This window comes from Grampus griseus (genome assembly GCF_964374135.1).
Source record: "Grampus griseus genome assembly, chromosome: 1".
NCBI lineage: Eukaryota > Metazoa > Chordata > Mammalia > Artiodactyla > Delphinidae > Grampus > Grampus griseus.
This window is the reverse complement of record NC_139017.1, coordinates 109,007,641-109,035,047: the sequence shown is the minus strand read 5'-3', so window position 1 is coordinate 109,035,047 and position 27,407 is coordinate 109,007,641. Positions and strand designations below refer to the sequence as shown.

The 27,407-nt window shown below is 38.9% G+C and overlaps 1 protein-coding gene across 2 annotated transcripts; it reads right to left on the bottom strand.

Moving 5' to 3' along the window:
- Nucleotides 1–257: 257 nt before the first annotated feature.
- MCOLN3 (mucolipin TRP cation channel 3) lies at nucleotides 258–27,407 on the bottom strand (the record flags this gene model as incomplete). Of its 2 annotated transcripts, XM_082670007.1 has the most annotated exons (12): nucleotides 258–392; nucleotides 2,082–2,288; nucleotides 3,191–3,313; nucleotides 3,422–3,523; nucleotides 6,658–6,807; nucleotides 6,891–7,003; nucleotides 10,081–10,180; nucleotides 15,704–15,800; nucleotides 15,877–15,958; nucleotides 17,105–17,258; nucleotides 23,207–23,374; nucleotides 27,178–27,407. In XM_082670007.1, the coding sequence occupies 12 exons, from the start codon at nucleotides 27,403–27,405 to the stop codon at nucleotides 258–260; spliced, it is 1,659 nt and encodes a 552-aa protein (XP_082526133.1). The 2 variants fall into 2 exon arrangements, with proteins under 2 accessions (XP_082526133.1, XP_082526134.1); XM_082670008.1 differs by lacking the exon at nucleotides 23,207–23,374 and having other exon boundaries at nucleotides 27,178–27,405.

Sequence of the window (27,407 nt, the reverse complement as noted above, 5' to 3'; positions counted from 1 at the left end):
GCAAAAATAAACAGGACAAGAATCCAAGAGTTTCCCTCATCAAAGTTAGGTTTAAAAAAAAAATAAGCCCAGCCTAAAGCTGCAAAGACATTAAATATTGCTTTAAAATATAAACACAGTTCTTGATGAATTACAGCCATCAATTTGCTCAAAATAATAGTCTTCAAACATACTACATCTGATCTTAAAATATCCATTTTGTCTCCCAACTCAGCTACACATTATAGTTCCCTCCAGGGCATAGATTAGCCTAATAGCTACTTTTTACAACAGCAGAATATAGAGACTGCAGGCTCTTCTTCTAATCTGTACTTTCCAGAATTGGGCAGATCTTTGCACTCTGATATAAATACACGAAGTTCAGTCTCAGGGAAGCCATCTTGTTGGTAATGCTATACAGAAGAATAAAAAAAAAAAAGTTTTCATTAATAAGTCCCCTGAAAACAGCTTTATTTCAAATTCAAAGTGGATCATTTAGCTACACAGGTGGGGATTTTTCTAAAGGGATAGTTTACTTGCTTCCAAGTATTTTCGTGGGGATGTAGCCTCTAGAGCCAGTCTTAGGTTTGGCTAAGGAAAAGTGGGTCTAGGATCCTGCAGTGCCCTGCTCTCTTTTGTGGGTCTGATTCAACCCCAGATGGGCATGTTGAATCTGAGAGCTCCTTCCAGGTAAAATCCAGCCTGCACACCCTTATGGAGTCTGTCTTCCAGACAGACAGATTTATTTAAAGGCCTAATATTTATATCAGTTTGGGAGTCTAAGATCTCTAGAATGGGCCCTGACCAGCAAGGATCAGAAAGGACTCGCCCATCTGACAAGTGCTCTGAGACCATGGTAGCAGGTTAACATCTAAACTGCGAGTTTTAGGCTTGTGTCATCCAGAGCTGTCAACTCATGTTATTCTTTGAGACCTCAGATGTCACCCTCTAATAATATATATATATAGCTCTCTGCATGCAGAGTTGAAGGTAGTGAATTTTTAGAGCACCATGGAAAGGGATTTGTACAGGTACAACTATCTTCTTTCCCAGTCTCCTTGGTGACTCTAAGCAAGTCTGCCAAGCAAGTATTGAGGACAGTCGGTTCCTGACATCTGATTCGGTAAGAATGAAGTCAGAACCCGGGCTTCGTGAGCAAGGTATTTGTAATTATCAATTCATAATCCATCAACTCCTGATGGTCTTTCTCCTTACATTCGCATGGCATCATGTTTCATTATGCCTCTCATGCTCAGAAAGAAAAGTCCCCAAGTGGAAGTGTCTATGCCGATAGTATACCTAACAGTATAATGTTATTAGAAATTTAAATACAGATGGATATTTATTCTGCCTTTCCATATTTCAAAGGGCTAAAACTGATTTTTAAATATTCAATGTGGAGTGACAATATGAATAACAGCTTTTCAAATCATGTTTCTGACCGTGTAACACACACATGGCTCATACTTGACACATTAATCCCCTGACTGTTCTGGAGACCAGGCCTCTGGGGTAGTCCCATGCAGGGGTTCATTCCAAATGAAGAGGTCAATTTTTTTTTATGAAAAGTGGATTTTAAAAGCTCCCACAAAATTTTGACTGTCTGTTTCACTCACTCAGTATCTACTGATCCTTATAATTCTAATAAACTATTTGAAACCCTGTCTGAAAGAGCACAATTACTCAGAGACAAAACTTTCAACATTCTAGAAATTCTATTTCTCTTTCATTTCTGTTTTTAGTATCTAAAATTGAGATCCTTCTTCTCTACCCTGAAGAAACTACCATTCCATTGATCCCCTCCCCCTCAGGTACTGTATTTTTTTTTTTTTTTTTTGCGTTACGCGGGCCTCTCACTGTTGTGGCCTCTCCCGTCGCGGAGCACAGGCTCCGGATACGCAGGCTCAGAGGCCATGGCTCACGGGCCCAGCCGCTCCGTGGCATGTGGGATCTTCCCGGACCGGGGCACGAACCCGTGTCCCCTGCATCGGCAGGCAGACTCTCAACCGCTGCGCCACCAGGGAAGCCCCAGGTACTGTATTTTATTGCCACTCTGCAAGTTCTAGGAAAATGCTGCTCCTCCTCGTTCTTGACGAACCTACCTTAATTGTTTCATACGTGTCAGTGATCAGTGCAATAAAAAGACTTAAAATCATGTATATAAAGAGGCTGATGAATGAGTAGAGGTAAATCCTGCTAAAGAGCCAGACCAAGTAACTCTTCTGCTGCATGTTTGCAAATGTGGCAAACATATCATCTCCATTTATCAGCGAGAAAAGGCACTCAGAGACCATGTTCAGAGAACGGAACTGGAAAAACAAAAAAGAAAAGTTCACTTTACTAGGTGTTCCTTCCCATTGGAGACACTGACCATGACACCATATTAAAAATAGTGGGACTAGATATCTCAAGTTACCCCTTCAAACAAATAACCTGGGGTAACCACAAGCATTTTTTTTTAACAAGAGAAAATCACACCAAAGTTTGATAACATGTACACATTGGAGACACCCAGGAAGATGGAGTCATTCCTCCAGGCATTTGTCTTGTGATGTACGTAACATGTACATGCCTACTGTTTTTCTTGGAACAAGCAGCTCCTTCAGACGCTCCTCTTAATAGGAGCAGCCTGAACTGAAGATAGGAGAGCTGGTCTGCACCTTCAGTGCTTTTCTGAGTCAAGCTTTACCCTCCCATTTACCTTGGTAGAAAGAGATCCTTGAAATGCTTCTGTGAGAAACACAGGTCCCAACCATGCATCCTCACGCTTCTCATTTTAAAGTTCATGTCATTTAAGATGATGGCATTACACTCAAGACTATAACTCTGGTGAACAAAATATTCAATATTTCTTCAAGTTTCTCCCTATACTACTTTTTAAAATAAAGTCAAATTTCAATAAGACTTAACTAAATAGCCCACTCTAGTATATATCGATGAATCAGATTGGCAAGTTTGACTTCGCTGACGGTAAGAAAGACTTAATTATCTGCCATATTCCACAAAAGGAGTTGAGGCAGTCAAGTGAATCAGTTATCCTCTCAAGGTGGTCTTACCTTACCAATTTATAAACTTGGCAATAGATACATTACCTACAACATTTTAAGGCTGAGCCACAAAGTAAAAGGAGCTTATTTTAAAAGGATAACGAGCCACTGGCACTACTCTGAGAGCTTAATAACAACAAGAAAAAAAAATTGTTTACCAGTACCTTATCATGGTAAGGCCCCAGCACAATCCATCCACAGAAGCAATAGCCTAAATAAATCATAGCTGCACAGCAGCAGAACCTGATGACGTTGGGCAGCGCTGCCTGAAGGGTGAGAATCAGGAGCTGGGAAAGTAAGAGACGTCATTAGAACCCCTTTGTCCTTTAGACAAAGCAGTGCAATAACTTTGAAAGAGAAATACCAGCAGCTTGGAGGACCGTGGAATTCCTTACATTGTATTTCTGAAAGAAACCAAGGTATCGGATGACTCCTAGCCACACGAGCATGGTAGAGGTACCAAGAAGTATGCTACAGACATCATAACTTGTCAGACTCTAAAACAGAGTGGAAAAAATAATCAGTTATGTAGCAGAAATTCATTTGGGGCAAAAATTATTTGTTGAGTAGCAATGAGTCGGCACTGTTCTAGATGCTAAGGACAAAGCAGTGAACAAACAAAATTCCCTGCCCTCGTGAAGCTTATATTCTAGTGTGGAGAGAGAGATGATAGAAATAAACTAGCAAAACCCTCAGTACATTAGCTGATGGTAAGTGCTGAGGAGACAATTCAGGGGAGGGGATAAGGGAAGGCTGTATGTTGCATTTCAAATAGCATGGACTGATCACTGAACAGGTGGCCTTTGAGTAAAGACATGAAGGGAGTGAGGGAGCAAGCCAAGCAAAGACCTTGTGGAAGATTTCCAGGCACAGGGACCTGTAAGGGCAGAGGCCCCAAAGCAGGAGGGCACCTCGCAAGATAGTGAGTCTGGCTGGAGTGAGCTATGGGGGAGAGTGTGCAGTCACAGAGGTGAGGGGGCAGGTAGTTTAGGGCCCCATGAGTGTAATTTAAAAACTTTACCTTTTATTCTGAATAGACTGGGGAGATTGAGGCTCTGAACAGGAGTGATATGTTGGGAGCAGATTGTTGGAAGAGTGAGACGGTTACTGCAATAATGCAGATGAGAGCTGACGGTGCCTTGGACCAGGATGGCAACAGTGAAGGTGATGAGGTGATTTTTTTAAGGGACACAAATAGGATTTCCTCTTGGATGAGATATGGAGGAGAGGGGTTAGTGAAAGAGAGGAGTTGAGGATGAATCTATGGCTTTTGTCTTGAGCAACGGAAAAGAGTTGCCATTAACCGAACTTAGAAAGGCCATGGAGAAGCAGGTTTGGACTGTGGAGGTGGAGATTTCAGGAGTTCTGTTTCAGGTATGTTAAATTTGTGAGGCCAGGTAGACATCCAGGTGGAGATGTGGAATAGACAGTTGGATATTTGAGACTGGAGTTCAGGGAATAATTCCAAGCTGGAGATAGAGATTTGAAAATCACTGGAAAATAGACATTATTTAACACAATGGGACAGGATGAGATCACCAAGACGGTGGCAGAAAAAGAAGGTGTCCAAGCACCGTGCCTTGAAATACTGTCACTTTCATAGGTTGGTGAGATGAGAAGGAACCAACAATGGAAAGTCAGAAGACCAGCCAGTGATTTAGGAGGAAAACCAGGTAAGTGACAGCCAGTGAAAAAGTTCATCAACAAAGAGGGCGTGCTTGCAGTGCTAAAAGCTGCTGATTGGTCAAAATGAGGATAAGTAATTGATTATTGAATGTAGCAACATGAGAGGTCATTGGAACATTGCCCTGGAGTGGCAGGGCAGCCTGAATGGGAATGGGAAGCGCAGAGTCAGAAACAGGATTAAATACTCTTTTGAGGTATTTTGCTGTATAAAGGGAAGCAGAGAAATGGGGAAGTAGCTGGAGGGAGAATAGTTTGAGATTTTGCCTTTTTAGAAAGGAGAAAAAAAAAAAAAACATGCTGATGGAAATGTCCTGGTAGAGAATGAGAAATTGAGGATGCATGAGAAAAGGAGGAAGAATAGCTGGACCCATGCCCTGGAGTAAGCAAGCAGGGACGGCATCTGAAAGGCAGGAGGTGGAGAAGTTGGCCTTGGATAGTAACCTAAATAATATATCTACAGTAGCAGAGAAAAAGCAAAGCATATGGGCACTGATGCTGGCAGGTATATAAGTGAAGTGGGAATTTGTGGAATTCCTATTTTGTTTCCATTATTTTGTGAAATAGGAAGTGAGGTCATCAGCTGAGAGTGAGGATGGGGCAGGGAGTATTACAAGCTTCAAAAGAGAAGAAATATGAAATGATCAGCTAGAAGACAGGGGAAATGAATAGCTTAGAAAAATGCAGAAAGATTGTTGGACACCATTAAAGGCTCATTGAAGTTAATGGTAGGTGAGGTTGGTAAAAATAAAGATTTGCTGTAAATCTCCCCCTACTCCTCCTTTTTTGGTCCCTACAGTTAAACATCTATTCTAATGATATATACTACATTGACATATAGTGACAGCTGCTCCATGGCCTCCTAAACCCATTCTCTCTTTCTGAGGTACATGCCTGGGCTATCTCCCCCAGTTCCCTTGCCGTTAGATGTGACTAAATTCTATCCAGTAGGACTGAACAGAAATGAAGGCTGCCATTCTGAGCCAGGTTATAAGACTGTGAGAGACCTACTACCATACCAGGTTTTCCCTTCCATGGGTTGCAATCTGTTTGTGAGGCAACCCAGCATCAATCATGCAGTCTGGGTGAGCCCTTAATGGTCGGCAGAGAAAACGATGGGACAAACTTGGATTCCTGAATGGTGTGGAGCTGAGCAACTTGCCAGCACGTAAAATCCACCCTGACTATTACATGAGGGAGAAATAAACTCCTGTCTTAACTGAGCCATTGCATTTGGGCTCTCTGCCCAGGAATCTGAACCATAAGAGGCTCCCCACGGATCATACTCATATTTAGTTGTAGTCAGGCTAGAAAAATATAAATTTGAACAAGATTAGTTTGAACAGTATTCGTTTTGTTTTGTCTTGTTTTTTATTTTTGTTTTGGGGGAGGGTTGATATCCAGGCTGGATTAGTCCTAACTTAAAATGGAAAATCTTGTAGTACATAAATAGGAAAAGTAGGAAAATGGGAATATTCTCCATTTAAATGGACAAAGGGAACAACTGCAAGGACTCACACAATAGTAGTTTGGCCTCACTTCCCTCCACCTACCCCCAGCCGACTCTTTTTGTTGAAGATTCTGGTATTTCTTGTAAGAACAACAAAAAACACCTTTTACTTTAGTTACCTTGGAGTGTGTATGGCTTTTGGTGTGTGTAAGAATTCACAGGCCCCACCCCCAGAGTTCACATTCAGTAGGTCTAACGTGGGGTATTTACCAACTACCCAAATGATCCTGATGCAGAGGACTGTGAATCACACTTTGGAAAACTCAGCCTAAAAGATTTCTGGACTAGATTTTTACAAGTTACTGTTATTTCAGGTTTACTCAATAAAATGTTTGAAAGAAATAATTTACTCTGTGAATTCTTAACGTTTTGGAAAAAATAAATGATCGTTCATGCAAATCTGATACTAACAATGACATAAATAGGAAAAAATTTTACCTTAGCTTGGATTTCCATTTTCAGAATTGATCCAGTAATGGTTAATATGTCACTAATAATAATCATAATATACCATCCATTGACGAATTCCATTCGATCAGAAACAGAAACTTCCTTCTTATAATGGAGGAGGAAAAAATTGACAAATTCCTTTCGGGAAAAGAAGAGAGGCACGGTGAATTTCTCTATCAATCAAAATGTCCATCACATTCCTAGAAAGCAGAGATCCCTACCTGCTGAAGCTGAAGTCCTTTCACCACAGATCGAACACACAGGATTAACGAAGCCAGGCATATCAGAATAACGAAGGCATCAAAGATCATCATGTAATGAGTGTTCTTCTGAACTGGAAGGAAAGTGGATTACCTGCTTATGCAGTGCAACATTAATATGGTGACATATACTTCTTATTTTTCTTTTCATTTTTAGCCTCATTTATTTTAATGGCCACATTGCATACTTCAGTATAGATGTACAATACTGTATTTGTAAAGACACTTGGATTGGAATCTGGTTTTCCCTGCTACAAACCATTCTCCAGGTCCTCTTTGTGCACAGGTGCAAGTGATCCTTTAGGTGGATGAATATCCAAAGATGGAACTGTTGGGGTAAGGCATATGCATCTTTCTAAAAGAAGATCTAAGAAATTGCTCTCCAAAAAGATCATGAAAGTTTACATACCTACACATACCTCCACATCTGCTCCATATTCTTTAATTTTTGCCAGTTAAAAGAGCAAATGATTTGAAATGCCGTCTTTACCATGTATCACATGGCCGTTTGTATTCAAGTACCATATCTTACCCTTCTGACGTTTTCGTGTGTTGTAACGCCTAAGAAAAATACCTCTCATTACTCTTTCCTAGATTTCTGCTGGCTAGTCTTGCTTGTTATATTTCCATATATTCTTCAGGGCCAGATTGTCAAATTCCAATAAAAATCCTACAGGTAATTTTGGGGGGGGAGTCACGTTGAATTTATAGATTAATTTAGGAAGACTTGACATATTCATCATGTTGAATCCCTTGTCCAAAAACATAGTGTGCCTTTTAATTGATTCAAGTCTTCTTTCTGCATCCTTCAGAAGCATTTTCAAGTTTTATACGGATCCTTCACACTATGTTTAGAATAATTTAAATAATTCAAGCATTCTTTGCACAAAGACAACAAAGAGAAAAGGCTCAGATACAGATTCTTCCATGAGTATTTAAAGACTAAAAGTCCTTCTTTTAAAAATCATCACAACCATCCATCAAAGATCTTTATTTATCAACTTGTAGTCTTTTGTTCTTAATACCGTTAGGGTTCCTGCATATCCTATTTAAATATACTTATCTAGGTATAAAATACTTATTAAGCATCAGGTGTGTTTCTACATGTTGAGAGTATAATGGGTGAACAAGACAGACGAAGCCCCTGACCTTGTGGAACTTCTATTCTACTCCAGCGATATAAGAGAAAAAAGTGAACAAGTGAATGAACGAATTATTTTCTGACAGGAGTAAGAGATACGAATAAAGTAAATCCAAATAGCTAACATGTATTGAGTGCATTTCCTGCCGGGCATAGTTCTAAGAATTTTATAGGTTTTAACTCACTTGCACCTCACAGCAACACCCACGAGGTAGATGTGATTATCCCACTTTGCAGGTGAGAACTGAAGCACAGAGAGGTCACAGAACTTGCCCAAGGTTCCACGGCCAGTAAGTGGCAAAGTCAGGATTCAAACCTTTGCAGTCTGTCTCCAGCATCCATCACTCTGTGTTAGTGGCTCTTAGCATCCCTTGGGAACTTGTTAGGAATGCACATTCTCCTGCCTTACCCTAGACCCAGTGAATCAGAAACTGTGTTTTCCTAAGCTCTCTAGGTAACACTAAATTTTGACCACCATTGCTGAGGGAGCTTTGGGTGGGGGAATGGGGAAAAGAAAGGTTCACTTATACCGCACAATGAAGGAAGGCCTCACCAAAGAGGCAGTGGGTTTTAGCTGAGACCTGAGTGACAAGGCAGAGCCACCCATGCAGAGATTCTGGGAATCAGTCCTCCCAGCATAAGCAGAGCCAGGTGAAGAGAGGTGGGCAGAGGGCTGGCCGTCACATGCTCTCTTACAGAGCGTGTCTTTACTTAACAAGTTGTACTGCTCTATGCTGATAGAAAGAACTCAAGACTATTCTGAAATGAAGCATTCCATAATTTTGTCAAGAGGCATCTAATTGTCACACGAAGGACTAAATCTACTTCAGAAAAACTTAAAATTCAAGAAACAAACATTTGAGAGAAAGCCTATGTTCCAGGCACCTTCATATGCTCTCATTTTCCCTATTCTCAAGTTTGTGGAGAAGTATTACAATGTTTACAGATGACAAAACAGGCTTGTGTTTCAAATAAACAACTTTGTGATTGAAATAAAAGTTTGTGATTCAAGATCTTCATATATTTGAAGTTACCTATTAGTGAAAAGAATGAAGACATTTTATTTTATTTTATTTACTCATACTATCTCATTACTACATCTGAACTTCGTGAATCCATTAGTAGGAAACCCTAAAGCAATTATTATACAAGTATGGTCTGAATAAGGATTCCCTGCACATTCCTGGGTCTCACCCCCAGATCTATAGACTGTCTTGTATGAAGCTGGAGAAACTGCATCTTAGCAGGTACTTAGAATGATGCTTCTTTTCAATAGAATCTGAGACCCTCTGACCTAATCATTAAAATCTAGCACAACACACCACTACATATCACTATAAGGGACTAGGAAATTAGATCAATTCTTCCCAGTCAGTTTTATCCAGTTCAGCTCCAAAATTCTCAGTGATACTCAGTTTATACCTGAGTTTGTGTCCATATTTCTAGGAATGCACCCTTTCCTTATTTCGTCTACTTTTTTGACCTAGATAGAAGATAATTATAAGGTGTGGGATACTTCAGGGTCAAATCCTACCTGACTTCTCCCTGGCTGTATGACCCCATACACACCAAAATTCACTGAGCCTTAGTTTCTTCATCTGTAAAAATAGGGATGTCACCTAGCTCAAAGATATTTTAAAATATTGAAGTGAGGAAGATGTAGGTGGAAGTATTATACTTATGCAATAAGCACTCGATAAACATTGGTTTGAGTATATGTGATTTTCTTTTTGCTGGGGGGATTATAAGCATTTTTTTCTTTTTGGTAAGGAATAGGCCAGTGAGGGCACATGGAGAAGGCAGGAAAAGCCATTGTGATTACTAATAACTTGGGAATTACTTGGAACATCAGACAACTACAATGAATTGATCTACTTGCAGAGAATTAGGGACTTGAGTATGGTCCAATTCTTTCATTTAATGTTCCACACATCCTTGGGACAAGTAATTTAATAACCATTTAATATTATTTAATAACCATCTTTAAAACTAGTAAAATTCATCACTTACTTGATCCAGATACGTGCCAGTCTTTACATTCTCTGATGGAAATGTCATTATCTAAACTTATCTTAATTCTTCCACTGTGGGCTTTGTTGTCAAATGTTATCTGTGAAGAACAGGAAAAGGGTAAAAAACATGCCTATAGCTTTTCTTTTTTCTTTTTTTTTTTTTTTTGCGGTATGCAGGCCTCTCACTGTTGTGGCCTCTCCCGTTGCGGAGCACAGGCTCCGGACGCGCAGGCTCAGTGGCCATGGCTCACGGGCCCAGCCGCTCTGTGGCATGTGGGATCTTCCCGGACCAGGGCACGAACCTGTGTCCCCTGCATCGGCAGGCGGACTCTCAACCACTGCGCCACCAGGGAAGCCCATACCTATAGTTTTTAAAGCCAAGATGCCTCTATGCATTAATTAGGAAACAATTCTTCCAAAGTTACAGGAGACCCAGACTCTCATCTTTGACCTGTCGCTAACTCTGCTCAACCTTGGGAAGTTCTTTTTATTTCTCTGTGAGCTGAGAAAGTTGAACTAGATCTTCCATAGAGAACATTTAGTCTCTACAATCCTGCTTCCAGGACAGTATTCAAGCCCTGAACCACTTATAAAACAAAAGAATTTCCCCCTCCTTCCCATTCTAAGCACCTCTAGATGCCCTCTTACAATGGGCAAGAGCGAGTACAAGTATGTTTTCCTCCGCCTTCCAGCAGAGCCTCAGCTAGGGATAGATTTTTAATGTTGTTGTAATTCTTACTAACACAGATGCTCATTATTTCTGTCTTGAAACATTTCAAATGGAGCTTTTTTGATTTTCCTTCTAGGACCAGATTTCTTTATCACTATAGAACCATATGTATTACAAAAGGTGTGGTCACAGGGAACCAACAGCATGTCTGGCTTCAACGATAACCATTTTGGGACACCAGGCACCAAAGCCATGCCAGAACACCTTTCATAGTTCTTCCATTGTCTTCCCCTTCTAGCTCCTTCCACTTTCCCCTTGCATACACCAAGAAGGCAAGCTAAGGAAATTAGTCTGGTTTGGGGGTTTTGTTTTTGTTTTTGGTGCCTCTTCTCTCAAGTCCTAAAGAAAAAGAAAAGTTCTTTTAAAGTCTGTCATTTAAATGAGTTTTATTGAAAATCTTCGTGTGCGGTAATCAGATACCACTTCAAATATAAGATTTCAAATAAACTTAATAAGTTTAGTTACTCTGTTTCTCCTCATGTTGGACTGTAAGTTTCTTCCCTTGACCAGCAACCAAGGACATTGCTAGTGTCTGTCCATCTCCATAGCTGCTGAGGGAACCAGCCCACAGCCTCACATAAGGAAGATGCTCAGTATTATTTGAATGAGTCAGAAATCCTTGCCAAGGAAAAACCATGCTTTTCCCACAAAAAAAGCCTCAGGGTCTTACAAATAGTAGGTGCTCATTAAATAAATTTTGGCTTAATGTCAATCACATCTAAGTAAGGTTTAGAAGAAGCTGAATTCTTTAAATGAAGAAGAAAAAATACTGGGTGTAATTAACAACAGATTAGATAGTACAGACAAAAAAAAGATTGGTGAATTTGAAAACACAGCAATAAAACTATTCAAAATGAAAGAAAGAGAAAAAAAAAGACTGAAAAAAAAAAAAAAAAGAAAGAGAGCTGTGGGACAACTTCAAGTACCCAAATATACATATTATTGGAATCTCTGAAGAGTGGGGGGAAAGAGACAGAAAAATATTTGAAGAAATAACACTGAGTAAATGTCAAATATAATGAAAACTGTATACCCATAGATCCAAGATACTCAATGAACCCCAAATACAAGAAACACGAAAACTACATCAAGGCATATCAGAATCAAATTGTTAAAATCAGAGATGAAGAGAAAAATTTTAAAGAAGCCAGAGGGGAGAAAATACATCCCATACAGAAGAACAAAGATGAAGAAGACAGCAGATTTCTTAGCAGTGACAGCAGTTTGTATTGTTTGTATTTTTAGTTTGTAAAAGAGCAACATCTTTAAAGTACTGGGGAAAAAAACAGTCAAACTAGAGTTCTATACCTAGTGAGACTATCCTTAAAAAATGAAGGTGAAATACTTTTTTCAGACATATAGAAGCTGAAAGAACTTATTACCAGCAGATCTGCATTATAAGAAATGTTAAAGGAAGCCCTTCATGCAGAAGGAAAATGATACCAGATGGAAACCTGGAGCTACACAAAGGAATGAAGCACTTGAAATGATAACTACATGGGCAAATATAAAGACTTTTAATTATTTAAGTTGCTTTAAAAGATAACTGACTGTTTAAAGTGAAAATAATAACAATGTATTGTTCCAGTTTATATCTGGAAGTAAATTGTATGACAAAAATAACGCAAAGGCCAAGATGGGAGAAATGGAAATATACTGTCAGGTTTTTATGCTATACATGTAGTGGTATACCATCACTTGAAGGTAGGCTGTAATAAGTTATATATGTGTACTAGAAACCCTAAAATAATAAAACAAAGAGTTATAGTTAATAAGACAACATATGCGATAGAATGGAATCCTAAAATATACTCAATCCAAAAGAAGGCAGAAAAAGAGAGGAATCATATTAACAATCACAGGCAATTTAAATGATGTAATAAGCACCTTAATTAAAAGGTAGAGATTTTTAGGTTGGACAAAAGAAGCAAGACTCAACTATATGCTGCCTAACAAGAAACCAACTTTAAATATGACACAAATAAGTTTAAAAGGGTGGGAAAAGATATGCCATACTAACACTAATCAAAAGAAAGCTGGAATGGCTATATTAACATCAGACAAAGTAAATTTTTGAGCAAAGAATATGACTAGGGTTAATGAGTGCCACTTCATAATGATAAAAGAGTCAGCTCAAGTGGACACAGAATCCTAGATGTTTATACACCTAATAAAGAGCTTCAAAATACAGGATGAAAGAATTTATCAAACTACTATGAATGAACGCTAATGCACTACTTTTACATTATAAATCCAACTGGGCACACACAGGATAGGCTTAATAAACAGCTGTTGAATGAATCAAATATCTACTACATACCATATACTTTGGTAGGTCCTTCATATATGTTATCTTCTATCTCAACAACAATTTTGTCAGGTAGGTAGGCATTAATTCTGTTTTACAAATGAGAAAACTGAGGCTCAAACCAATTAAGTAATTTGCCTAAAGTTACATAGCTACTTACTGGTGAGCTGACATTAAAATCTAGGCTTGTCTGACTCCAAAGACCTTGCATTTTATATCAGGCATGCTGCCCCAGTTCATGTTTACTTACGGCAATGAAGTTGCACTAATGGCTTTTATTATCAAACTACCTGATAGGATATAAGTTCCACCACAGTTCTGTGAGATGCACTGCTAAATCCACACTGCACAGATATAGCTTGGGATAATTCTACAAGAATGGCAAAAATATTACATTTGATTGTGGCTAAAGGCCAAGTTGCTTTTACTGATGTAGTGAGTCATGACAAAGGATCTAGTGTTTTGTTTACTCAATCAACAAATATTTGAGTCACCTACTATGTTCTCTGAGGGATGAAAAGATAAAATGGTTCCTGCCTTCAGGGAGCTTTCAGTCTAGTAGAGTTGATGATAAAGACCTACAAAATTCTAAAACAAAGGAGAAGGTGGTAAGACATACAAAATATAAAAATGAAAACAAAATCTGGGAGTTCAGAACACAGAATGTATTGCTAACTGAGGAATCACAAAAGGGTCCATGAAGGAGCTGTCAGTTGACCAAAGCCTTTAAGGATTATAAGACTTCTGAAAAGTATCATTTTCCATGAGAGACAGAGAGAAAGAGAGAGGCAGACAGACAGACAGAGATACAGATAGAGAAGAGAGAAGATTGTGTATAATAGCTCAATTTTTTAAAAATCAAGTAATTTTGAAAATTCATAACTTGCTGGTTAATATTAAGATCAAAATCTGTAGCCCAAATAAAAACAGTCTTATAGAATTAGTGCTTTTTCTTATTAAGTAATATGCATAATTATTACATTGTCCTATATTCTGAAAATATTTTTAACCTCCATTTCTGAAAACTTGATTTCTTACAGCCAATCAGTTGAGTATCGTGGACATAACTTTTGATATAAACTACTGCTGAAGTAATAGAAATTTGGACCACATGAAGGCAAGCTGTTATCAAATGCTGTCCTGCATATGCCGATACAGCATTGTGTTACTACTGACTCAGATCCTCGTGAAGTGATGAACTCACATGAGGGGCATCTTGTGCTGCCTAGAGAGCATCAAAAGCTCCATCTGCAACTGGAAGACAGAGAACATAGATGTGATAGGGTAGGCTGAAGGCGAGGAAGCTAACCAGAGCATTAGAGGCAGCACAAGGGAGGCACTGTGAGCAAAACCCAAAGGCTACAAACATCCACAGTGAGGAAACTGGGTAGCAAGAACCCTTGGCAATGACCTTAAGCAGACTGCCACTGACTGCTGAGAGCTGACCATACAGAGCCTACAAACCTCTGTTCCTTTTGTATTTGAACACCTACTCTGTGCCAGGCACTGACCTTGGTACTAAAGACACAGCGGTGAACAAGACAAGGTCCCTGCCCTCGGAGAACTTACACTGAGGTACAGAAGACAGATAAATAACAAGTAAACAAGTTAGTACAGTAGCCACCCCTTATCCATAGGAGATATATTCCAAGACCCCTAGTGGATGCCTGGAACCGCAGATAATACCAAACCTTATATACAATGTTTTTTTCCTAGACATACATACCTATGATAAAGTTTAATTTATAAACTAGGCACAGTAAGAGAGTAACAGCAATAACTAATAATAAAATAGAACAATTATAACATATACTATAATACAAGTTATGTGAATGTGGTCTCTCTCTCTCAAAATATCTTGTACAAATTAAATGCCTTTTTCCATCTTAACCACTCACTTATCACACACTTTGGACATAATTTTTGCAGTTTGGGGTGCAACAGCAAAACTAGCATGGATTTCTTCTTCCGTCTTCACAACGTCATGGATAGAAGATTTCTTCTTCCTGTAGATTTAGCAACCTTAGCATACATTTTTTTTCTTTCTTTATTAAGTTGAGAGCTTTCACTTTTTCACTTAAAGGAATCTTTTAGCATATCAGAATTGCCAGCATCACTACTCTTGCCCTTTGGGGCCATTATTGAGTAAAATAAGGGTTACTTGAACACAAGCACTGTGATACTGGGACAACTGATCTGATAACTGAGACAGCTACTAAGTGACTCACGGGTAGGATACACTGGACCGAAGGATGATTCATATCTGGGGAGGGTCAGAAATTTTTCATTATGCTACTCAGAATGACATGCAATTTAAAATTTATTTCTGGCATTGTCCACTTAATATTTTCAGACCGAGGTTGACCTAGGGTAACTTACCTCAGAAAGCAAAACCGCAGATAAGAAGGGACTACTTCATAACCAAATAGAGCTAGCTGAACCAATGCTTCCCCTGTGCACATCCAAGTGGGATGGGAACATCCTATACATTTGATCACCCCTTAATACAAGTAAATAAGCCTGTAACTAGATAAAACTATTTTTCTCCAGATAGGAATCAAATTCAGCCCAGCCCACACTTACAGTCAGAGTAAAGTCATAACAATCCGGGAGCTCGTGATGACGAATAGTCTGCAGATTAATGGCCTTCAATTTAAACTGCAGATCCACTGTTATGAGTCTAGAAGACAGGAGACTTCAGTGCAGTGAAAACGTATACACACAAACATGAGTTACACTCCCATCTGTTCCCTCACCTGTGAAAGTCCAGCAGTAACTTGAGTTTTTCTTCTAGTGTTCCAACGTGAAAAGGTTCATCTGGTGCCACAAAGAAACATTCTGCCATAGAAAGGAACAAACCATAATATAGCGCCTAAAATAAATATAGAAAACTGCATCTTGAAAGGATCATATGTTTAAAACTAGATATTCAGATTCTGGTATTTTTGTAAATTAAGATTTTTAAAGCTAAACATCCATACCACGTGGTTACAGTGATTTATTTGTTTTTAATACGTGACTATAACATTTCTGGAGTGGATGGGGGTAGAGAAAGATCTGAACTCTATCTCACTAGTTTTCTACAGAATGTCATCTTCCTTTCTGTCTTTTTAAGCTTAAACTTTGAGGCCCTTCTTCCTTTTTGTATCCTAAGCATATGTTTGAAGCATCTGTAGCGTCTAAGATAAAATTTTCTACGTTTAAAGGATCTTTTTAAAAAAATATTATGTTGACAATTTTTCCTCAATAAACACTGTTTTAAAAAAGGAAGATAGCATATTAGAAGATTTTCACTAGTCAGTACTATACCCTTTACTATTCTTCTCAAAGAAAAAGTCCCAGTGGCTATTGTTAAAAGTACTTACTTTTTGACTCGATGACCTAAGTTAATGTTTTAGATACAAACTGCAAATAGAACTTTGCTAATAAGAATAAGCTGTGCTATTCTAAGTTCTGGTTTTCATTCCCTGCCTGGCCCCCCAGGCCCAGCCTACCCCAAAGACACTGAATAGTGAAGTGCTGTTGAGCAGAGAGAGTTTTATATACATCAAGAATTTGCAAGCAAACTGTTTTATAAGGACAATATCTGTCTATTTAACTGGCTTATCCAGCAGAGAGGCTGTGGAATAAAGTGGCTAAGGGCATGGCCTGGGTCAAATTTCAGCACTGCCTCTTACTAGCTCCATCATGAGCAGATCACTTAACCTTCTGAGCCACACTTCAGTCTTCTATAAAACAAGGATAATAATAAACTTGCCTCGTTGGTTTTTGTGGGAGTTTTTGTTTGTTTGTTTGTTTTAAGAATCATGAGTTATAGTGAAGTACCTGACACAACTCTGATAAAGTTCTTACTATGACCTAATAGCACAGGCCAAATCAATGTTTTCAGAGATGAAATTAGTATAAATAAGTATAAATTGATTTATAAATAAGTACAAATCAAGGAGTTAAAAATGGAAGTTCTAGCTTATAGAAGAACATCACCAGTTTCAATTTCTGGATCAATGTCAAAGGTATCATTTCCAGGACAGATGTTTCCTTGCTTGTAGAAGTGCTGACAGATGGCCATGGCTGACTGCTCCGTGCCCTTGTTCTCATAAGCGTGATTCCCAACTGAGATGTTGCGTAGCTGCAAGTACTTCAACCAAAAAGAGAAACAGAAAAAGTGGAACATCCAGACAGGTGGAAGTGAAGCCATGATTCCCCTCCCTCCCTGCCTTTGAAACGGCAGGTTCCCACCTCCTGTCCATGTGGAGACTTGCACGCTAATATGCAGAGTAATTAACATGCTACTGTGCACCAGGACCGCAGAGGTCAAAGAGCACTCTTGAATTAATTAGAGTTCTGGGTTCAGGTCTCATTTCTGTGACCTTGAGCAAGTCATAGACTTTATGAGCTGCTGCTTTCTTATCTGCAAAATTAAAGGCTTAATTTAACCTTAAATAAATTCTCAGGTTCTTTCCTCCTTTAAAGAACTATGTTTAGGAACTGACTTTTACATTTAATGTGAATATAAATTTTATTTATCTTTGAACTATTTACTATAAAGTCAGAGTTCTGCTTTACCATAATATAGGAAATGGGATAAAATTGTTCCAGGGTAACCAGCAAAACTTTGTCTAAAAATAATGTATTTTTTAAATCTTTATCTTTGTAAGAACACAGCTTGGTCACTTTTATAGCAATTTTCTCTTACCGAAAGCCCTCCCATGGCTTCTTCTCTCTCAGAATAAACTTCACAGCTCTTTTCCAGGGCCTGTTAAGCCCTGAGAGACCTATAGCCCTATCCCTGGCCCTTCCCTTACTCCTTTGCACACTTGCCTTAAACATACTAAATGTTTTCTAGCCTCTAGGGCCTTTGCTGTTGTCACTCCTTCAACCTGAAATATTCTTCCCCAGACTTCAAGTCCCCAGAGAGGTCTTTTCTGACCATCCTGAGTCCATTGTTAATATTTTATGCCACTTAATTTTTTTTTTCATAGCACTCATCACTGTTGGAAATCAACTGATTTTGGCTAAACTTGTTTAAAATCCATCTCCTCCATTAGAATGTAAGTTCCACAGGGCAAGGAGTTTATCAAGTCCACTGCTCTAACCCCAGCACTTAGAACGGTATTGTAGGCAGATAGGGTAGGGGAGGTCCCTGGAGAAAGAGAACAGGCATGGCTTTCTTGATATAAGAGAAGCCATTTTTGGCCTAAGCCTTTTTGTGATCGAATGTTGGTCCTTGAACAGGTCTCAGTAATTAATAATATTAAGGGAACAATAGAATGCAGAAACAGGCAAGAGAAGTAACAACAGCAAAGATAATACATCAATTGTAAAGATTCCCAGTTCTGTTTCCATGGTAAAGATTAGCCCAAAACACTTAACTGCCAGGTCAACTGAAATCTAAGGGATGATGATGTTAACCTTTTCTGACCCTCGTGACTTCAATCAACTAAAACTTGGACTCTGTTGACCGCCCAAGCTCCTTCATGATTATACACGTACCCTTAGCTTAAAACTTCCCCAATTTTGCTGTTTGAGGAGACACTGCTTTGGGAAAGATCCCTGGTGTTCTCCTTACTTGCTGCAAGTAATAAATCCTTCCTTCTCCTGACCTTTGGCTCGGTTGTGTCTTTTGGTGTGACATCCACCAAGAGGCAAACCCAGTTTTCAGGTAACAGTATGAGACACAGTCAAATTAACAGTGAGGTGAAAATCACTATAACGTGATAGTGCAGGGGTCCCCAACCCCCAGTCCGCAACCTGTTAGGAATCAGGCTGCACAGCAGGAGGTAAGCAGCAAGTGAGCAAAGCTTCATCTGCCGCTCCCCATTGCTCCCATTACTGCCCGAACCATCCCCAACGCCACCGGTCCGTAGAAAAACTGTCTTCCAAGAAACCGGTCCCTGGTGCCGAAAAGGTTAGGGACCGCTGTGATAGTAGATCTTTGTTCGCTAGAGCTAATCTATGCACACCAAGATGGTAAGTTGCTCGGATACGATTTGTGATTATGGCACCAACCTTTCTGCTAGCATTGGGATTGGGAAAATGAGCCAGAAATCTACAGTGATATAATTAAGCTGCATCACTCATTAAACAGCATTATGTCCTACATATAGGGGGAAATAGTATAATGTTGGAGATATTCAGTTTTGAGCTGTTTGTTTTCCATACAAGGAAATAAGTGTCTTAAATCTTTATAAAGCTACTCTGAGTCAAACTGGTAGTTTTACACTGGGGTGTCGGGGAGTAAGAGGTAAACAGTACATTAAATGAAAAAAGACGTAAAAGATATTGAATGCGGTAAAGTACCAGGGTGCCTGGAATAGGGGATGTGTACTGAGAGGTAAAGCCAGAAAGGCAAGCAGGGGTCATGAAGCAGTCGCACCTACATGGGGCCCTGTAGCCCTTCTGAGCACCCGCTCCTTGTGAGGCAGTCCCCACAGGACTTACTTAAAGATCTGAACCTCCTACCTTAGAAACTTGAGTCTTAAACCTTGTAAGACCTTGAGACACAAAAGATCCAAAGTGCAGGGCTTCAGGTACATGCTAACGTTATAAGTGATGCTACGGCCAGACTTCCTTGCTATCTTAATAAGGCTCCTCATGGAGGTCTGAGCACCTGCAGGAGATGGATGTTGTAGGCAAAGAGTGTTGCCTGCCACTCCAATAAACAATAAGTGTTGCCTGCCATCAAGCCTTCAGCCACCGCAGTGGCATCACGGGTGTGCTCTGAGGGGAATTCAGGATGGAGAAAAACAGATTACTGGTCCTGGATAGTTAAGATGCATATCAAAGGAATAACTGCCATGAGCCCAGGCTCTTGCATCTTCCCATACATAGAAAGGCACTAAAATCATTAATTTGAGATATCTGGGTTTTTTTATGATTAGCAGTAATCTTTTGATGTTTCATTACATGGGTTTTTGTTTGTTTGTTTGTTTTGTTTTGTTTCAGCAAAAGCCCTCTTTGGAACAGTCCCTCAGAGCTATCTGAGAGGCCGTCTTCCCGGGCTGTAGTCTGCAGCGATGTCCTTGAATAAAACATAGTTCTCAGCTTTTAGGTTATGCATTTTTTTCAGTTCAGGGGCAAGTGGCAGGACCATGTCCAGCTAAAGGGCAGCTCTGGAGCCTGAGTCAGAGGACTCTGGGACCGGAATGTGGTGTGGGACTATTGTTGAAAGGCAGGTGACCTGTAGGACTGACTGATGGGGCACCTAACTGGCCATGGCCTCTGTGGGGCATTAATCAGGCTGGACATCTGTCCCTACTTGCCTCTGCAGCTCTGCCTTGAGGGAAGTAGTTTTTCACGCAGATCCATGGGCCCCAGGTCACCCTTTGGAAGACAATATAAAAACACGTTAAAGATCCTTACCTGAGTAATGTGGCACCCAAAGTAAAGCAGATTAAAACCGATTGCTCCTTGATTATAGATGGATTTTTTGTGGCCCCTCTGTGATCACTTGATCTCAACACATGAATCTTTTGAGCTCTTTCATTCATGCACAAACATCTGAGTGCCTGGGATGTACCTCCACCTTCCCGGAATAAATATATTAATATGTGGCACTTAACACTGTTATATGTATAAAATGAGGAGTATTATGCAATCAAATCTGTGATTTTAGATGAATCCTTTAGAAAACAGTCAAGAAATGGTAGGGAGGGAAAGGAGGGAAGCCAACCAGAAGTAGGGATATACAGACTATGTTTGAGCTGCAAGAATAAATGGTTCCAAGACCCTGAGACCTTTAAATCTAAGCAAGTGATCAGAAAGAGAAACATGTCTGGGGAGCAGGTGGGAAGAGGACAGGAACCCGTTCTGGTCGGAGTGGTTCTGAGGTGCTCGTGAGCTGTCTGCATGCAGCAGTGTGAGCAAATGGTTCAGGGTCACCTCTCCTGGCAGTGGCTGAGGCTGTGTAGAGGAGGAAATTCTGTAGGAAAAGGACAAACCTTTGAGGACTGCCTTAATTGAAGGGGCGGATGAAAGAAGTAACCCAGTAAAGATGGCCCAAACATGACTGATTGCTAAGAGCCAGGACATAGTATAAAAATAACTAGGTCTTTGATATTCAAATATATAAACATATATACTAAACCAAAGTGATGCTGTTATAACCAGTGTTGGATCAGGATGAACCCTAGAGGTTATGCAGTTAGATGGCATTTTAGGGCTCTACTGTTCAGGAAAACTAATTAGTCATGGAACTAGCTCTAAGGACTGAGAAGCTACTGTCTTATCTGTTCATTCTCCTTGGTGACTATCACCGCAACTATCAAGAGATTTCCTTACAGAAAACAAAGATCTTTCTTTCATATCAGTCTATATTTTCTCTATTCAGTTCTCTGGAATCGTGTAGAATAACTGACCTCATTAACAACTAAAACTTTATTTATGAATATTGTGATCAAGATACTTTTTTTTTTTTTTTTTTTTTTTTGCGGTACACAGGCCTCTCACTGTTGTGGCCTCTCCCGTTGCGGAGCACAGGTTCCGGACGTGCAGGCTCAATGGCCATGGCTCACGGGCCCAGCCGCTCTGCGGCATGTGGGATCTTCCTGGACCGGGGCACGAACCCGCGTCCCCTGCATCAGCAGGCAGACTCTCAACCACTGCGCCACCAGGGAAGCCCTCAAGACACTTTTTACCTTCAGTTTAAAATGCCTGATAGTGATGTAGAGAACAAATGTATGGACACTAAGGGGGCAAAGTGGGGCTGGGGGTGGTGGTGGTGGGCTGAACTGGGAGATTGGGATCGACATATATACACTAATATGTATAAAATAGATAACTAATAAGAACCTGCTGTATAAAATAAAAGAAAATAAAATTCAAAAAAAATAAAATAAAATGCCTGATAGCGCTCAGAAGATGGTAGGGAGTCACTTGCCCTAAGTAAACCCCACCCCAATTAATATTATCTACCTATATACTAGCACAAGGAATCTACATGCAATTCTGTAAAGAACACGGAAATCTGATAAACAGAATGGCCTGACTGCCAAATATTATATTTTTAAGACTGCTCTTAGGCTTACTATATAAAAAAGGTAAAAATGTTTTAGGAGGAATTTAATGAACTGTTTACATCTTGCCTCTACCCGCCCCTCCCGCCCAAAACCAAACTACCAATTTGGTTCAGCGTAGCTTTAGATGAACTTAATAATCTTAAAACAAGAATGTCAAAGCTGAATATCTCCAGCATTTTACTATTTTTTACCTTACAAATTGTAGGGCGTATTTCTATTTAACAACATATTTAGCTTACTTCTATTACTATAGATTTCTGGCCAATTTTTGTAATCTGAATGCGATCAGAAAGCCTTAGCGTCACAAATACGTATTTTATCTCACTGTGCATAGTTTGCCTCCAGGATAAGGAGAGCCATAATTGGACTATAATAATTTTTTGAAGAAGAGTTGTAATGTTTTTGAAATGTTATCTACAGACTAACTCAGGTTAGAAATACTGACTTCAAGAAAGCTTCCAACGATTCCCACAATATAGGAGATTTTGGACTTGAGAAAGTACTATTTGTAGCAAAAACAAATTGATCAGAAACTCTGAATAGAAACTTGAATCATCTGTATGAAAAACAAGCTTCCTTTTTGAGGCAGTTAATCAATATTACAATAAAATCATTGTCATGTATGACATAAAGGCCTTACTTATTTTTTAAATGAAATTTCAGGTCTTGGTTACTATACACACTCTGCAAAGTTAATATTCTCATTATTTGTTAAGGGTCCCTGAAAGTATAAGCTCTGAAGACTTAATGACTACTTACAGCCAAGGTCATGGTTAATCATTTTAAACCTTTGAGGTTCTCATGCCAAGCCCTAGCTCTGACTCTTTCAATTAAGTCTTTAAAGTTTCTGTCTTTCTGTTACTAAAGAAAAGCTTTTCTCAACTTCTAGTTCTGTTAAAGGTTGTTGGCAACGTTAAAAAAAATTTAACTGTTTTATACATGTCATTTACATATTTCATTAAAAAATGTTCACCCTTGTACAACTGAATGCCAGTTTCTATTATGTACATTGCTAACAATTTTCCAGTCTAATCTTTTTCCCAAGTGAAGAATGCATGTGTTTGTTTACCTGGTTCACTGCGAAGAGGATCTGATCGTATACATCACTTTGTGTATACACTGCATATGTGTCATCCATTCGGTCTATATATCCTTTTAGGAAGAGGTGTTTGAATGCTATAGTGTTCTCTTCCTTGAAAGCTACCACCATCTGGTTACTTAGCCCAAAAAAGATCAGCTTAAAAGAAAAAAAGAAAAAGTAAGAGGGTCAAAAAGTAATGAAATAAAAGTTCTCTACAAAATGATCAATTCATCTATTCAAGATTCAATGCCTAATTAATCCTGAATATATTCAATAGAAATTAAAAGTTTGGCAGCTGTGAATTAATTTGTCCTTAAAGATAAGGTGGGTTTCTAGTTTTAAAATAAAAGAAAGTGATTTTGCATACTTTCAACATTTATTTTCATGTACGATCCCACTTATGACATTTTCCCTACCAACAAAAGCTTTAGGAGTTCAGAGAAGCCCTTTAGGAGTTCTTTAGCTCAGAGAAGCAAGGTAACTGACTAAGGAAGTTGGAAGGTTTCTCTAAGGAAGAAAGAATAATAGAAACCCTAAAATATGTGCATAACTTGGTCAGGGGACATTTGAGGAACACGGGGGAAAGGCCAAGAAGGTCGAGTTGAACTTAGCACTTTGGGGGGACATTGAGGACACCAGCATAATTCAATGAGAGAAATAGTGAGAAAAAATGTGAAGAGAAAGACTGGAGTCAGATGGTGCAGGGGCTTGAATGGCAAATAGAAGAGTTCAAAATGAATTCTGTAGAACAAAAAGGTCTTGAAGCAGGTGTACAATACAACCTAAGAAATATCTTACATAAGTTTAAGTCCTATAATCAAACTATATTCCTAGGTCTAATTACCAAAACTGTGACAATAAGGCCAAAAATAAAAATATTATTTCAACTCATCTCTAAATTAAAATATATTAACATAACGTATCCTTAACATTCATGCAGGATTGACCCCAGAGTTTTACATGAAACTCAGTTGTCCTCTTGCTCTCTCTCTCCCATACACACACACACACACACACACACACACACACACACACACACACACACACGTGTGTGCACGCTGTAAGTTTAGAACATATATTTTGACTTAGATAGCAGAGTAAGGGGGGCAACATATATTTTATATGGAAAAGGGGAACAACACTGAAAACCTATGTTCCATACACTATTGCAGGAAATTTCTTCATACTAATACCACAGCATAGTTTCTAATACACCCATTTTACAGATGCATACATGAAGACTCAGAGAAGTTAAATAATTTTTACAAGTCACATCAGTAGCAAGTATATAGTCAAAATTCTAACCCAAGTCTAACAGACTAAATCCAAGCTCTAACCTATCCAAGCTCATGCTACACAAAGTATCCAGGGTCTGATCAGGGAAAAATAGAGACAGTAGACCAATCTTTTCACCTCTCACCTCCCCTTGTGACATATGCCCTGTATCCCACACATGTCATCACTCTCTACCTAACTCGACTCTCATTTCTAAAGAGCCTCTTTAAGCTGGGTCCTATTTAAATCTCAGTAAGATGATAGCTTGATATTCCAGGGATTTTACATCTATCGAAGCTGATGATTAAAACGCCTCCAGAGAATTCCCAAAGGTATTTTTACCGATTCATTCAAATATATGAATACCTTCACAAGCCAGCACCGAGCTAGAAGACACAGTTCCTGCCTTCAAGGGCCTAGGGGCAGACAAGAGTACAACTGGCAGAGAGAACTACTATAATTCAGAGACTGAGCCAGGCAGTGTGAAAATGAAACTTTTAGTAGGGTGCCTATCATCATAGCCATCTTTCTTTTGCTGCTGCAGACACAAAATCTCCAACTTAACAGAAATACCACTGTCTTTTCCCTGAAAAGAGGAAATCTGTCATCAAGTCACCCTCATTTGCTCAATTACAGAGTCTTTATGTAATATTTGTTTGATTGTTCCAATGTAGATTAAGGAAACATCACAGTTAAGAAAAACCCTCAGTTACTAAAAAAACTTACCTAAATGCCTTTTATATGCTTATTACTAACAGGCTTAACATCTTAAACTGTTAGTCAATTTTCCTCTTGACCACCCTAGGAAACACAGGAAAGTTAGATGAGCTTCCTAAATCTTTTAGGACTTGAGGATATGGGGAGGTGGAAGGGTAAGCTGGGACAAAGTGAGAGAGTGGAATGGACATATATACACTACCAAACGTAAAATAGATAGCTAGTGGGAAGCAGCCGCATAGCACAGGGAGATCAGCTCGGTACTTTGTGACCACCTAGAGGGGTGGGATAGGGAGGGTGGGAGGGAGGGAGACACAAGAGGGAAGAGATATGGGGACATATGTATATGTATAACTGCTTCACTTTGTTATAAAGCAGAAACTAACACTCCATTGTAAAGCAATTATACTCCAATGAAGATGTTTAAAAATTAAAAAAAAAAAGAACATAAGTCTTAGAGGGAATAGAATCTGAGTTTGAATCTCAGTTCTATTCTTCTAGTTTCCTGACTATGACAGGTTATTTTACTTCACTAAGCCTCTGTGTTTTCATCTGTGTAATGGGGATGCTACTACCTAACTCTGATTTGTTTTGAATTGAATGTGATGATATAAAATGTTTAGGCCGAAACACAGTAAACACACAAGTGGTACCTATCATTCTAAGTAGAAAATATTCATGTTCAACTGACACAGGCTTTCCCTCCAACTTATCAGAAATAACACAGATAAATATTTTCACTATTGTGACACACCACATTATCAGCTGGCAGTTAAGAATTTCAATTCCAGCTTGCCAAATATACTGAGAACTGAACATCCATTTTTATGTTGATATGTTAGAGGGAGAGAACACGTGCCTCTAAAGTCTTGATTCCGCCAGTGGCAGTACTAGTCAGTACTAATCACGTGGCTCTATAAATATCAGTTCCTTATTCTGTAAACCAAAGGATTCCAGTATTTATCCAATAAAAGTATTGTTGAAATTAAATGAAATAATGTCCTGGAACAAAATAATCACTCAAATGTCAGTTTCCTTTACACAACACCTAGCATCAGAAACGTAGGCAAGAATTTCACCAACTTCATATGACTGTAGAAATAGCCTTAGCTTCTAACACCTTAAGCATTTGTTCTCAATTATCAGTTAAGATTAGCAATTTCGGAGTTAAAAAAATTCTCCCTGAATACCAGTTGTTTATGTACTTATGCATTTTTCACCAAATTACGAGAAAGTATTAATAAAAATAAACGTATCACATCTATTTTTCCTATTAAAATCTTTTATTTTTGCCCCTTTGCTTTTAACAAGAGATAGTTACTCTCACCAGCAGGAAAACATACCTTCGCAAGAGTAAATCATAAGTATATATAAAGAATCACAAAATATAATTTCCCCCCAAAATGTTAAGAGAAGGCAAGGAAATGAGATTCAACATCTCCTGAAATGAAGTCCCATATTTCACTACCTATGCTACTCCTTTTAATCAACTCCACATTCTTCCACCTCAGGGCTCCCATGATCACAGGGACGTGAGAATCCAAATACTCTTAACAAAAATCCTGAAGTTTCTGAAGAGACAGAAATTCTCAGGAAACTAACTAGGGGAAAAAAAAGAATCCTCTGGTTGGGCAATAGCTAGTTTCCACAGTTGATTTAGAAACCTTCAGCTAAGCTTCTTGATTGGAAGCCAAATATTAAAATTTTCTTTTCCTGCAAACCAATTACATTGTGAGTAAAATTATAACTTCATGAAAGATGAGAAGGGAAAGAGTTAGAGAAAACAAAAAAACCAAAGTCTTCTTTCACAAATATTGAAGTGGGAGGGTTTAAGATTGCATATCTCCTTAATTATTGTTCTTTATTATGCATACAGTTAAAAGTTATAAAAAATAAAACAAAACTGTCCATAGTTCTCTTTGTTAGTAAAAGTAGACTTCGCTAATCTCATGATCTGAGATCGTTACCTGGATGGTTACCATTGCCATTTTTAGAATTTGTATGGCAAGTTTCCACGGTTTTCTACCTCGAGCCCAGAACTTCTCACAAGGATTCATGAAAAAAAATTTGAGTTTTCGCCTCATCTGGTCTTCTAATAGAAGCTCCTCAGAGGGAGATGTATGCTGGTTAAAAGTGCAGCGATTTTCTTCTTCATGAGAGCTGCAGCTACTTATAACAGCCTCAGGATTTGCCATCT